This window comes from Gopherus evgoodei, chromosome 8 (genome assembly GCF_007399415.2).
Source record: "Gopherus evgoodei ecotype Sinaloan lineage chromosome 8, rGopEvg1_v1.p, whole genome shotgun sequence".
NCBI classification, from domain to species: Eukaryota; Metazoa; Chordata; order Testudines; family Testudinidae; genus Gopherus; species Gopherus evgoodei.
In genome coordinates, this window is record NC_044329.1 from 70,250,808 (window position 1) to 70,266,107 (window position 15,300).

Here is a 15,300-nt window from a genome sequence, read left to right on the forward strand (position 1 = left end):
TTATACCTGCCTACATGCCACTTTGCAGCACCAGTTCTGCAAGGTTCTTTCAAGAGAGCAGCATTAAATGCAGTTTTTCAGCCTTGCAATTAACAAACCATGGAATATTAAACAAGAAAAGAAAAACAGTTTCATGATCTCTCTCATTTATAATAGTAATAATCCTACAGTGCATATATTTATTAGTAAGGCTGCTAGTCTACCCGGAGGTCACGGATTCCGTGATTGTCTGTGACCGTTGTGACTTCTGCAGCCGCTGGTGCTGGCTCAGGGCAGCAGTTTGGGTGTGTGGGAGGGGGCTGAGGTTGGGGGGGCATGCTTACCATGGTGTGTAGGTGGGGAGGGCTTCCCAGCTTCCACAGCCCTGCAGTAACTAAGCAGCAGAGGGGCTGGGGAGGGGCGAGTATTGTGCCATATGCTACTTGCACCCACAGACCCAACCCCTGCAGCTCCCATTGACCAGGAACTGGGGCCAATGGGAACTGCAGCAGCCAGCACATGTGGCAGGAGCATCGTGCTGAGCACCTTGACCCCTCGGCTGCCTTGGAGCTTCAGGGACGCATTGCTGAGTAGGGAGCCCGTGCCAGCCCCACCAACACTACCCCCTGTGGAGCTCCAGGCCCTGCACCAGCAGGATCCTGGGCCATGCTGCCCAGCCCCTCCCTCGAGCCACCTCCCCCAACACCTGCAGCACCCCTGTCCCCCTCACACCTGAGAACACCCATGGCCACTCCCACACATTTTAGTCACAGCTATTTTTAGTAAACGTCATGGACAGGTCACACACACACACACACACACACACACACAAAGACACAAACACTCACCACAAACAAAAAAAACCCCAAAACTGAATACAGGATTCCTTGTGACACCTTAGAAACAAACAAATTTATTTGGGCATAAGCATTCGTGGGCTAGAAGCCACTTCATCGGATGCATCGAGTGGAAAATACAGGAGCAGGTATAAATACATGAAAAGATGTGAGTTGCCTTACCAAGTGTGAGGTCAGTCTAACAAGACAATTCAATTGACAGTGGGATACCAAGGGAAGAGAAATAAAACTTTTGAAGTGGTAATGAGAGTGGCCCATTTCAGATAGTTGACAAAAAAAGTGTGTGTAACAGTAGGGGGAAATTAATATTGGGGAAATTAGGTTTAGGTTTTGTAATGACTTAACCACTCCCAGTCTTTATTCAGGCCCAATCTGATGGTGTCCAGTTTGCAAATTAATTCCAGTTCTACAGTTTCATGTTGGAGTCTGTTTTTGAATTTTTTTTTTTGTCAAAGAATTGCCACTTTTAGGTCTGTTACTGAGTGACCAGGAAGACTGAAGTGTTCTCCTACTGGTTTTTGAATGTTATGATTCCTGATGTCAGATTTGTATCCATTTATTCTTCTGCATAGAGACTATCCAGTTTGGCCAACATACATGGCAGAGGGGCTTTGCTGGCACATGATGGCATATCTCACATTGGTAGATGTACAGATGAACGAGTCCCTGATGAGTATCAGAGGAGTAGCCATGTTAGTCTGGATCTGTAAAAGCAGCAAAGAGTCCTGTGGTACCTTATAGACTAACAGACATTTTGGAGCATGAGCTTTCGTGGGTGAATACCCACTTCATCGGATGCATGTAGTGGAAATTTCCAGGGGCAGGTATACATATGCAAGCAAGAAGCAGGCTGGAGATAACGAAGTTTGTTCAATCAGGGAGGATGAGGCCCTCTTCTAGCAGTTGAGATGTGAACACTAAGGGAGGAGAAACTGGTTTTGTAATTGGCAAGCCATTCATAGTCTTAGTTTAATCCTGAGCTGATGGTGTCAAATTTGCAGATGAACTGAAGCTCAGCAGTTTCTCTTTGAAGTCTGGCCCTGACGTTTTTTTGCTGCAGGATGGCCACCTTAAGATCTGCTATTGTGTGGCCAGGGAGGTTGAAGTGTTCTACAAGTTTTTGTATATTGCCATTCCTAATATCTGATTTGTGTCCATTTATCCTTTTCCATAGAGTCTGTCCACTCTGGTCGATGTACATAGCAGAGGGGCACTGCTGGCATATGATGGCGTATATTACATTCGTGGACGTGCAGGTGAGTGAACCGGTGATGGTGTGGCAGATCTGATTAGGTCCTGTGATGGTGTCGCTGGTGTAGATATGTGGGCAGAGTTGGCATCGAGGTTTGTTGCATGGATTGGTTCCTGAGCTAGAGTTACTACGGTGCAGTGTGCAGTTACTGGTGAGAATATGCTTCAGGTTGGCAGGTTGTCTGTGGACGAGGACTGGCCTGCCACCCTAGGCCTCTCAAAGTCCCTGATGGTGTGGCTGATGTGATTAGGTCCTAGGATGGTGTCCCTTGAATAGATATGTGGGCAGAGTTGGCACCGGGGTTTGTTAAAGGGTTTGGTTCCTGGGCTGGTGTTTTTGTTTTGTGGTTGCTGGTGAGTATTTACTTCAGGTTGGGGGGTTGTCTGTAAGTGAGGACCGACCTGTTCCCTAAGGTCTGTCAGGATAGAATGTAGATCCCTGATGATGTGCTGGAGAGGTTTTAGTTGGGGGCTGTAGGTGACGGCTAGTGGCGTTCTGTTACTTTCTTCGTTGGGCCTGTCTTGTAGTAGGTGACTTCTGGGTACCCTTCTGGCTCTATCAATCTGTTTCTTCACTTCAGCAGGTGGGTACTGTAGTTTTAAGAATGCTTGATAGAGATCCTGTAGGTGTTTGTCTCTGTCTGAGGGATCAGAGCAAATGTGGATGTATCTTAGAGCTTGGCTGTAGACAATAGATGATGTGATGTTGTCTGGAGGCATGTAGGCAAGTATAGCAGTCAGTAGGTTTCCGGTACAAAGTGCTGTTTATGTGACTATTGCTTATTAGCGCAGTGAATTTGTTTACTGCCCGTGACCTGTCCATCACTTTTACTAAAAATACCCATGACTGACAAAGCCTTATTTATTAGCCCAACATTTTCATCTGCCCCAGATTTTAAAAAAAGGCACCTTTAACAACTATTTTACACTTACCAGTGATGCCTTCTGCCAGTAAATCAGTCATTTTGCCACATGACGACAGTAGTTTAGTGGTAAAGTCGTCTAAAATAATTATCTAAATATAAAAACAAATGAAGCAGCATTTAGGCAAATAATTCAGAATCAGCTACAGTTACTATAAGAAGGTATATTTCATGTTCTTAATTCTCTTTCTTTGATAAGCAGCTGTGGAAGTTTGAAACAAATTATTTTCTTACCAATTTATTTTCCCCAATTGCTCACTTTATTACTGCAAGGTTGCTATTTTTATTTGAAGGGGTTACAAGTAAACATGGATTTTGCAAAGCAACATCTCTATATATATAAAAATACACACACACACACACAAAATAAGATACAGTAGGCCACTGAGCTCCCAATTTGTGCCTAAATACTCTAATCCAGAAACCTATGGCACACGTGCCAAAGGCAGCATGCAAGCTGATTTTCAGTGGCACTCACTACCCAGGTCCTGGCCACTGGTCCAGGGGGCTCTCCATTTTTATTTAGTTTTAAATGAAGCTTCTTAAACATTTTAAAAATCTTATTTACCTGACATATAACAATAGTTTGGTTATATATTATAGACTTACAGAAAGAGAGACCTTTTAAAAAATGTTTAAATGTATTTATTGGCACGCAAAACCCTAAATTAGAGGAGTGCTTCTCAAACTATTGTACTGGTGACCCCTTTCACATAGCAAGCCTCTGAGTACGACCCCCCCCCCTTATAAACAAGTGTCTTTAATTTATCACCACTGTAAATGTTGCAGGCAAAGCGGGGTTTGGGATGGAGACTGACAGCTGGCAACCCACCATGTAATAACCTCACAACCCCCTCAGGGGTCCTGACTCCCAGTTAGAGAACCCTGGAATTAGAGTGATTAAATGAAGACTCAGCACACCACTTCTGAAAGGTTGCCGACCCCTGCTGTAACCATTTCTCATCCTAGGTTTTCCATGACAACTGAGATCAGCCTGGCCTGCCTTACTCAACATTCCAAACTCATCTTGCTTGGGTTGAGAATTTTGTGGGTCAGAGAGCTATTTGCAGAATTTGCTACATCAGAAGATCTCCTTGAAGCCTGCAGTGGCTGTCTTCACTGTATTTGGTTTAGTGTAAAACCTTCCTCTTCAGATCAGTTTATCCTAAATTATTTTAAGCTTCTTCTCCAGATACCCCTGAGCAAATTTTATTCTACAGATTTTTGTTCATGGCAAGAACAGCTGCATCACCACAACGGGAGTATTTTTATTGTCTGTGTAATAACCCTGATGTTTTTCTGATTTAAAAAAACACTCAACTTCTAAATAAAATACCATATTGTCTAACCCTGCTCAAAACAGACACTCTTAAAGTCTGTTGTGTATATGTCTACATTGCAATTAAAAAAAATAGCATCTGGCCTGTGCCAGCTAACTTAGACTCATGGGGCTTGGGTTAAGGAGTTGTTTAATTGTGGTGTAGATGTTCGGGCTCCGTCTGGAGCCCAGGCTCTAGGACCCTGCAAGGTGGGAAAGTCTCAGAGCTCAGGCTGCAGTCCAAGCCCGAACTTCTGCATCGTTATTAAACATCCCCTTACCTGAGCCCAAGTCAGTTGGCACAGGCCAGCTGCGGGTTTTTAAACTGCAGCATAAGTATACCATATCAGGCCAACACAGTATTCCCACCACTGGAAATCAGTCAATGGAAAGTTACAGAGAAATGAGTGAGGCTGTTGTGTCTTTCATGAAAAAAGGGTAAGACAAGACCTGAATTTCTAAAAGTTTAAAAACCAACAGAAACACCTTTCAGGTCTTCTTTCTACATCACTAGGAAACCAGAGGACAAATCCATTTGTCCATCTACTGCAGGTCATTTAATGAAAGTGTTGTGAAGAAATCTCAGGCAAGCAAAGAAATAGAGTCAGCGTACTTAATGAAACAGATTATTGCTTTTAGTAATTCTAAAGTGTTACAAAAAGCAAAATGAACTTTACCTTCCATTCTTCTTCCTTCCTACAATCATCAAATACTGATAATTTTAGCTCTGTTAAAAAAAAAAAACCACACACACACATCAGTTTAAAGACATACAAGAAGAAACACATAACTATTTATTCAGTAACAGTTACATTTATGGAGATGTCAAAAAGCACAAGATGTAATATTTTGCTAGGTAAGTCTCTGGAAGTATCATTTTTGCAACCAGTCCTTTGCTCTATTTTACAAAAAGTAGTGCAAAACTTGAAGCTGTAGTTTTCACTTGAACTAATTAGTTTCAAAATGTACAGATCCATATAATCAGTCCAAATTATTATCCAGATCCTGCAAACATTTAGCCACATTCATAACTTTATGTTAGAGAACACTTCCTACTTAATTCAACAAGACTCTTCATGAGCACAATGTTAAGCTAACACTTGGGTAACGTGCAGGATCAGACGTACATATACAAACAAAAATATGCAAAAAACATATTGCACATTTTTAAATGCACAGGTAGGCATTTTTCCTTTATTCTACCATCCCAAGAGTAACCTATGAAGAAAAAAAACCAACAAAACATTGTTTTAGAAAAGAAAAAAAGCAAATGCCTGAAAGTATGATTTCTTTTATATTGTAATCTCTTTGAGGAGCAACTATCATTTGTTATGTTTGTACAGAGCCTAGATGCAAAGGATATACAGAACAAATATGCCTTGATTTATTAATAACTACTGATTCCTTCTGGCCCTTAAAAATTGGAAAAGCTATCCACCGCTTTTTAATCCCAAAATAAGATCCACTGAGGAAGACAAGAAGAAAATGGTTCACATCATGCGAGACACTTTGTCTGACAGTCAAAGTCAGGAATTCTAATTAAAATGATTAAATGAGAATATTGCTACATCCAGGCAAGAATCTCTTAATCTGCATATGGATAAAACCCCTTTCTCCCTCCCAACCTACCTAAAAAGAACTCTTAAATTACCATGTAAGGGTGACACACTGCTTTCTTATGCAAAGTGACCCATTACACATTATGAGTGGATAAAGAAATGGTTGGGGAAGATGCAAGTTAAGCAAATTAGAAATGTTACTTGAACAGAACAAATATTACACCAAGAAATCCAAGCAAAAACGTTCATATCAAAGTATACGTTGTTTTCTTTGCAACTCAAATACACTGTAAATAATCTCTTTCATCCCATATCAGAATCTGCCCATTTGTTTGCCTTGCGAGTCATCTACATCCTTCTCTTCATGGAAAATGTCTCTTGTTCTATGGCAAGCCCAACATAACGTACACTGCTCATGTACAAAGAGTGTACAGAGTATGACCTCTAAATTTAAGACATTAAGGATTTCGTTGTTCTCACTGTAAATAACTGTTGCACTCTAGAAGTAATAGGAATTGTCTGGCACAAGGAAAAAATATCAAGAGATATAAACCAGGGTATAACTTGGGATATTAAGAGAACTTGCTTAAAAGGGAGGATCCCAGCTGACAGCAGGGGCTAATAATAAAATACAATCCTTGAAACAAATCAAAACTTAAAAAACCTCTGATAAGAAAAGGATTGAAGACATTTGTTATATACTATCACCATCTACTGCAGGGATCTCAAACTCAAATCATCATGAGGGCCACATGAGGACTAGTATATTGGCCTGAGGACCGCATCACTGACACCTTTTCATATAAAGATACAAAAGCCCCCTGCCCCCTTCTGCCCCGGCCCGCCTCCGACTCCATCTCTTCCGTGAGGCCCTGCCCCTGCCCTGCATCTTCCCACCCCTTCCCCACCCCCATTCCAACCCCTTCCCCAAAGTCCCCACCCCAACTCTGCCCCCTCCCTGCTCCTATTCCAACCCCTTCCTTCCCCAAATCCCCACCCCTTTCCCACCTCTTCTCCGCCTCCTCTCCATAGCGTGCAGCTCCACCGCTACTCTACTCCCTCCTGAAAAGCACTAAGCACCACCAAACAGCTGCTTGGCAGCAGGAAGAGCCCGGAGGTAGGCAGAGGAGTGGGGACACGGCCCACTGGGGGGTGGAAGGTGAGAGGTGCTCGGTGGCTGCAGGAAATAACTTTGCTGGCCCGAGAGCCGCGTGTTTGAGACTCTTGATCTATTGGATACTGATGGAATCAACGAAAACAATCTAAAATCTAAGCACTCACTTGGCATGTGTTCAATAGGAATAAGAGGGCAGCCCCTTCCTATAAGTCCTGAAACTAGGCTATTTAAACTGAAGTCATCACATGCTCTTGACAATTGACTGAACACAACAAGCTGAAGAATCCAAAGCCTGACAGACACTGGACCAACCACGTGGAAAGGACTCTCCCTCATCCCAAAGTTAAGAGAATAAGAAGTATTCAAAGAGTATATTACAGAATAGAAGGAGAAATATCTTGCTGAGTCTACACTCTCTAGTGACACCTCAAATAACCATATTTTAACTCCTTTATTCAGCCATGCAAATTGGCCGGGGGGGGGGGGGGGGGGAAGAGAAACTGTTTTAAGCAACTGCTTTCAATATTCTAAATTTGTCCTTTTGAGATCAACCCATTCAAACTGTACTAACTACACTCTTCAAAGTGCCTTAAAAACCAGTGCCTCCCTGGAAGTGCAATAATTGAGTTAGGCACTAATGCATTGAGAATGGATAAGTAAATGTAATAATAAATCTTAGTAATTTTCACTGTTCTTTGATATAACTGCTGAGCCTCAACTCTAGACTATGATAACTGTTTTCATAACTGTGATGATGGCAATCACTCATTACTGACTATCATCCTCCTCCACGGGAGTTACGAGTCCTCAGGAAGCTAATAAGGCCAATCCTTGAACCACAAGTTCTCTTACAATGAGAGCAGATGTTTTCAGGCTCAGCAGGAGGCGGTTGACCATGACCAGAAGCCAGTCTCTCCTTCTTCCTGTGCCTCTAGTCCTCTTCAGCTTGTCGGAGAGCAAGTTCAAAATGCAGAGGACCATTATGCAGGACTTCTCTCCATTTTAAACGATCCTGGGCAAGTGTCTCCCAAGTGTCAACGTCAATATCACACTTTTTTAGACTGTCCTTAAGCAAGTCCTTATAACGCTTCTGTTGTCATAAGAACAGCCATACTGGGTCATACCAAAGGTCCATCCAAACGTACCCTGTCTTCTGATAGTAGCCAATGCCAGGGCCCCAGAAGGAGTGAACCTAACAGGTAATGATCAAGTGATCGCTCTCCTGCCATCCATCTCCACCCTCTGACAAACGGAGACTAGGGACACCATTCCTTACCCATCCTGGCTAAAAGGCATTAATGGACTTAACCTCCATGAATTTAATCCAGTTCTCTGTTAAACCCTATTATAGTCCTAGCCTTCACAACCTCCTCAGGCAAGGAGTTCCACAGGTTGACTGTGCGCTGTGTGAGGAAGAACTTCCTTTTGTTTGTTTTAAACCTGCTGCCCATTAATTTCATTTAGTGGCCCCAAGTTCTTATATTATGGGAACAAGTAAATAACTTTTCCTTATTCACTTTCTCTAACCCCTCATGATTTTATTTACCTCTATCATATTCCCCGAGTCTCCTCTTTTCCAAGCTGAAAAGTTGTAGCCTCTTTAATCTCTCCTCATATGGGACCCATTCCAAACCCCTAATCATTTTAGTTGCCCTTCTCTGAACCTTTTCTAATGCCAGTATATCTTTTTTGAGATGAGAACACTTCTGTATGCAGTATTCAAGATGTGAGCGTACCATGGATTTATATAAGGCCAGTAAGAGGTTCTTATTCTCTATCCCTTTTCTAAATGATTCATAACATCCTGTTTGCTTTTTTGACTGCCACTGCACACTGCATGGATGTCTTCAGAGAACTATCCAGGGTGAATCCAAGATCTCTTTCCTGATTAGCTGTAGCTAAATTAGCCCCCCATCATATTGGAAAAAACAACACCAACTATACATACAATGTGCATTATTTTACATTTATCCACATTAAATGTCATTTGCCACTTTGTTGCCCAATCACTTAGTTTGTGAGATCTTTTTGAAGTTCTTCAGTCTGCTTTGGTCTTAACTATTTTGAGCAGTTTAGTATCGTCTGCAAACTTTCCCACCTCACTGTTTACCCCTCTCTCTTTTGTCCACCCATGTTATGGTACCCTTCTTTCACCTGAGAGAACAGGATCTGTTTTGGGAGGGGATGGTCTGGCATCCAGACAACATGACTAGTCCAGCGGAATTGCCGATAGATCATTGCCTCGATACTGGTAGTGTTAGCCTCTTCCAGAACACTAATATTAGTGCATTTGTCTTCACATTTGATCTTCAGAATCTTACGAAGCCAGTGTTGATGGTGCCTCTCAAGGACCTTCAAGTGGTATCTGTAGGCTGTCCAAGGGTATGTCTACACTACGGGATTATTCCGATGTTACAGAAACCGGTATTTGGAAACAATGTATGAAGTCGAGTGCACATGGTCACACCAAGCACATTAATTCGGCGGTGTGCGTTCATGTATCGAGGCTAGCGTCAATTTCCGGAGTGTTGTACTGTGGGTAACTATCCCATAGTTCCCGCAGTCTCCCCACCCATTGGAATTCTGGGTTGAGATCACAATGCATGATGAGGCAAAAACAGTGTCATGAGTGATTCTGGGTAAATGTCGTCAGTCAATCCTCCCTCTGTGAAAGTAATGGCAGACAATCATTTCACGCCCTTTTCCCTGGATTGCCCTGGCAGATGCCATAGCACAGCAACCATGGAGCCTGTTCAGCCTTTTTTCACTGTCACCATGTGTCTACTGGATGTTGCTGACAGACGTGGTACTGCAGTGCTATGTAGCAGTATCCCCTTGCCTTTGCAATTAGCAGAGACTGTTACCAGTCCTACTGTACCATCTGCTGTTGTCATGGGTGCTCCTAGCTGGTCTAGCTGAGGTCGGCCAGGGGCACATGGACAAAAATGGGTATGACTCCCCAGGTCATTCCCTTCTTTACGTTTTGTCTAAAGGTAGAGTCAGTTCTGCTAGAATATCAGACAAGCCTACTAAAGAACCAGAGAGGCAAATGGTCGCTCCGGGTCAAAGCCCCAGACATCCCGCCGAAATGATGAGCTGCATGCCATTCTAGGGGTGCCACTGCAACAACCCCACCCATTGCTTCCCTGCTTCCCTCCTCCCACACCCCTCCTGGGCTACTGTGGCAGTTATCCCCCCATTTATGTGATGAAGTAATAAAGAACGCATGAATAAGACACAACACTGACTTGATTGAAATAAAATGGGGGAAGACAGCCTCCAGCTGCTATGATACTCCAGGCAGGACTGAATCTCCAGGAGACAAAGCTTAAAAAGGGAATGACCAGGAGTCATTCCCATTTTTGCCCAGGCGCCCCCAGCCAACCTCACCGAGGCCAGCCAGGAGCACTCACAGGATGACGGATACCAGTCTTATTGCACCATCTGCCATCAGGAAGTGAAAGGGAGGGGATGCTGCTGTTTAGCAATGTAGCACTGCGTCTGCCAGCAGCATCCAGCAGACATACAGCGACACTGAAAAAAGGCAAGAAATGATTTTTTCCCCCCTTTTCTTTCATGGGAGGGTGAGAGGGGTAAATTGACGAGCTATACCCTGAACCACCCGGGACAATGTTTTTGACCCTACAGGCATTGGGAGCTCAGCCAAGAATGCTAATGCTTTTTGGAGACTGCGAGGACCATGGGATAGCTGGAGTCCTCAGTCCCCACTCCCTCTCTGAGCGTCCATTTGAATCTTTGGATTTCCGTTACACTTGTCACGCAGCACTGTATTTAGTCCCTGCTGTGGCCTCTATCTTGGAGATTTTTTCCATCTCCCCATACAGAGATCAGATTCAGTATCTCTCGTATGGTCCATGCTGGAGCTCTTCTTTGATTCTGGGACTGCATGGTCACCTGTGCTGATCTGCGCTCCACGCTGGGCAAACAGGAAATGAAATTCAAAAGTTTGCGGGGCTTTTCCTGTCTACCTGGCCAGTGCATCCAAGTTCAGATTGCTGTCCAGAGCAGTCACAATGGTGTACTGTGGGATAGCTTCCAGAGGCCAATACTGTCAAATTGCAGCCACACTAACCCTAATTCGAAATGGCAATACCGATTTCAGCGCTACTCCCCTCACTGGGGAGGATTACAGATATCAGTATTAAGAGCCCTTTATAACACTATAAAGGGCTTCGTTGTGTGGATGGGTGCAGGGTTAATTCAGTTTAACGCTGCTAAATTCGGTATAAACTCGTAGTGTAGACCAGGCCCAAGTTTCAGACCCAGACAACAATGTTGGGAGAATAACAGTTTGATAAACAAGCAGCTTGGTGTCTGTTCAAATGTCATTACACAAATTCAATCTATTTTCCCATGTTAAGTACCCTCACCCCTTTTTGTCAACTGTCTGAAATGGGCCATCTTGATTATCACTACAAAAATTTTTTTTTCCTCATGATAATAGCTCATCTTAATTAATTAGCCTCTTAGAATTGGTGTGGCAACTTCCACCTTTTTATGTTCTGTATGTGTCATAAACAGATAGTTAAGGGTTAATGTCTTTTACCTGTAAAGGGTTAACAAACAGGGACCCAAACACCTGACCAGAGGACCAATCAGGAAACAAGATACTTTCAAATCTGGGTGGAGGGAAGCCTTAGTTTGTGGGTTTTGGGTTTGTGTGTTGTTCTCTCGGGGTCCTGGACTGGACTAGAGGTGCAACCAGGTTTCTGCCAATCTATTCAGAATAGTTACTAAGTAAAGAAGGCGGTTATAGTCTTTTAACTTGTTTTTCTTATTTGCAGATGTGTACTTGCTGGAAGTAGCTTAAATTGTGTTTCTGCTGGAGAAAGCTTCTTTCTATTGTCTATAAGCTAAAAAACCCTGTATATTTACCATCTTGATTACAGAGACAGTTGTTTTTTCTTTCTTTATTAAAAGTTTTCCTCTTTTTTTTTAGAATCTAATTGATTTTTTTGGTTATCTTTGTAAGACTCCAGGGAAGGGAGTCTGCACTCACCAGGGATTTGGTGGGAGAAAGGAAAGGGAGGAGGGAAGAAAAAACCTGCTCTCTGCGTTTATCTCTGTCTCTCTCTCCGGGGAAGAAGGGAAGGGGAAGGGGTGATTCAAGGAGTTGAATCACAGTGGTCTCCTAGTGTGCCCAGGGCGGGAAAGAGCTGGGAGGAGGAAAAGGAGGGGGAAGGGAAATGGTTCATTCCCCTTTGTTGTGAGACTCAAGGAATCTGGGTCTTGGCGGTCCCCAGGGAAAGGTTTGGGGAGCCCAGAGTTTATCAGGTACTCAGAATCATGATTGGTGGCAGCAGTACAGGATCTAAGCTGGTAATTAAGCTTAGGGGAATTCATGCTAGTACCCATATTTTGGACGCTGAGGTCCAGATTTGGGAATTATACTATGACAGTGTGTGTATGTGTGGTGTGGTGTGAGAGAGATAATAGATCTATCTAGATATAGATATAGTAAAAAAAATCTATATGTTCCATTCTATGCCTCTGATGAAGTGGGCTGTAGCCCACAAAAGCTTATGCTCAAATAGATTTGTTAGTTTCTAAGATGCCACAAGTACTCCTGTTTTTTGCGGATACACACTAACACAGCTGCTACTCTGAAACCTGTTTGAACGTCATGATCTTCAAAAAACCCTGTGCCATAAACAAGAAAGCTACACTGGCACAGTTCAGGTGATGTTGAATTTCTGCATCAATATCTGCCTTGGATGACAGATGACTTCCAAAGCAGAGGAAATGATTGACATTCTCCAGTGGCACTCCATTGATTTTGATAGATGGGGCATGTAATACCTCATTTGGAGAGAGCTGATAGCAAGACTAAAGTGCTCTGTTAAGAGTGAAACCAAGACATGCATAAGAATCAGCAAACACATTCAAGATAGTTTGGAGATCTCTCTCAAAGTGGGCAATGATTGCATTGTCATCAGCATACTGAAGTTCCACAATAGATGTTGTGCAAATCATACTCTTGGCTTTCAGCCTGCTAAGCCTGAACAGCTTTCCATCCATTCTGTAAATGATTTCAATGCCAGCTGTAAACTTCCCAGCAATTAGGTAAAGAATGACGGCAATAAAAAAAAATAAAATCGCAAACATGGTTGGAGCCATTTGACTCCTGTTTGTACTTTGAAAGGTTCACTCTGGGAAACAATGCTGCTCAGAACAGTTGCTTTCATGTTATCACAAAGCAATTTTAGGACATTGAAGTATTTATCAGGGCATCCAATCTTAGAAAGTACAGTCCGGGGAGCACGGTTATTCACTGAATCAAAGGCTTTAGTTAGAGCAATAAAAGCCATGTACAGAGGTTGGTTTTGCTCCCGACACTTTTCTTGCAGCTGCCGTGCTGTGAAGATCATAGCCACAGTTCCACAACATGGTGGTTAACCACTCTGTGGTTGTATCTACATTTGAGTGGTTAACTGTTGATTATATATTAATGTTGTTCTGGCTGAATAAATAAATTGTTGGTTGGTTAAGAATAAGCAAGTGTCCTGATTTGAAAAAATACTGTTCAAGTTAAAAGTTGACTTTAAAAGAAGCCAGTATTTGAACTAGTAAGCTAACAGTCTCTGGACTCAATAAATTGGGGGTCAGCCTACTGGATTCTATTAGATACTGCCAAATGCAGTTTGTTAGTCTTTAGCTTTAAAAATCTAACTAGCACTCTGGCAAATTCATAAATTCACCCTCCTTGCATGCTTACATAGCACAACAAGATCCAGTCTGGTAGTTGCCTTTAGGTGCCACCACTTTATAAACGCTAAATAAAGAAGTCTGACTAACTATTTTGTTCTCTATTTCCAAAAAGCTCTATTTCAGTCACAAATATCCACTATGTTTAAAACCACTATGAAGTGTGTCAGACCATTTACTCAAAATGAAACAAAAGCAAAGAAAAAAATCAGAGATGTCTGAAAACATGAACCAATATCTCAACCCACATTACTGCAGAAGTACTGCAAAATGCATGGTAAAGTTTCAGGAGGTAGGAGGGCACGCAGCTCTGAGGGCATCCATTTAGTGTTTGTACATATACCATGCCAGCTAGATCCAACAACCCAATGTCTGCCATGATTACATGGTTGTATAATTTGTCCCCATCCCAACTATTTTTCTTCTTTTCACTAAGACAGAAATCTGTAAGCAGTACAGGAGTAAAACTCCCCGTTTGAATCCCTTAAGGATGCCATATGCTGTCTCCTCCTTACTCAGGCCTTCCTCGATTTTCGTTCTGCGTGATTTGTTTAGAATTTCACTAAAACTGAGATTTTGTCACACAACTCAGCTCTGTCACACTGCATAATTCAGCTCTTACTGTGCTGCACAGTGAGATCACTCAATTTCATGTTTACAGTTGTTTCAGAGGGGACATAACCTGGCATGGTGTGTTCATGCTATTAATGAACAAAACTAGAGAGTTTTAAAAAACCTCAACTTCTCTACTTTTATAACCCCTAAAGCCCTTTATCATCCCTTGCTATTGCCTTACGGGTTGTTTCCCATTCTAATAATTCAACTTCCTTCCCATATTACACAATCCAAAGTTGTGCATAACGCTCCAGGTGTGGTCTCCTTAGACTTTTGTACAGAACCACACCGTTCCCTGTGGATTTCTTCTCTTATTAATGTGTCAATATCCATTTTCTCGCTGTATTTGTGACCAGAAACATAACTGGTAGTTTTAAGTTTGTTAGCTATGAGCATAAGAGACCTTTCCTGATCAGCACCTAGCACACTAATACATTGTTGTATCAGACCAGTCATTTTTATAACATTATACTTATTATCATACATTCTTCTAGATCTCAGTTTCAGAAGATCAGATGGGAATTTTTAAAGTGCAACCAAATCTGAAATAATTCTATTTTCATTCCTGAGAATGCTCAGCCCAGTGATCCAATTTTAAAAAGTAGATCTTGCATTGTATAAAGACCACATTATAAAAATAAACTTATTCCTGGCAAATGTTTGCCACTATCATCTGAATTTTCAGTGAAATATTTGTTTTAGTTTCTTGGCCAAAAACTAAAACAAAATGTTTAAAGTACATGTTATACCCACTTGCTAGCTCATGACCTAAATCTCATCTACCTATTATTGGGTTATTAGTTGGGTTATTAGTTGGCATTCCCACTCATGACATCTGAACAATTCTTCCAAGTGATCAACATATCACATGAACATCACCCCTGTGGCACTCCAGCTGTCACGTCCCCTGACCATGGAGCTGTACTATTCATCAAATTCACTGGCTTAGCTTGCC

The 15,300-nt window shown here is 42.3% G+C and overlaps 1 protein-coding gene across 2 annotated transcripts in view; it reads right to left on the reverse strand.

The window, feature by feature from the left end:
* Positions 1–15,300, reverse strand: part of STXBP3 (syntaxin binding protein 3) — a 55,053-nt gene that overhangs the window by 33,953 nt on the left and 5,800 nt on the right. For both annotated transcript variants that reach the window (XM_030574151.1, XM_030574152.1), the window contains exons 2-3: positions 5,006–5,055; positions 3,021–3,102 (exon numbers count right to left, since the gene is read on the reverse strand). In XM_030574151.1, coding sequence (XP_030430011.1) covers positions 3,021–3,102; positions 5,006–5,055 — 132 coding nt within the window. The remainder of the gene's footprint in view (positions 1–3,020; positions 3,103–5,005; positions 5,056–15,300) is intronic.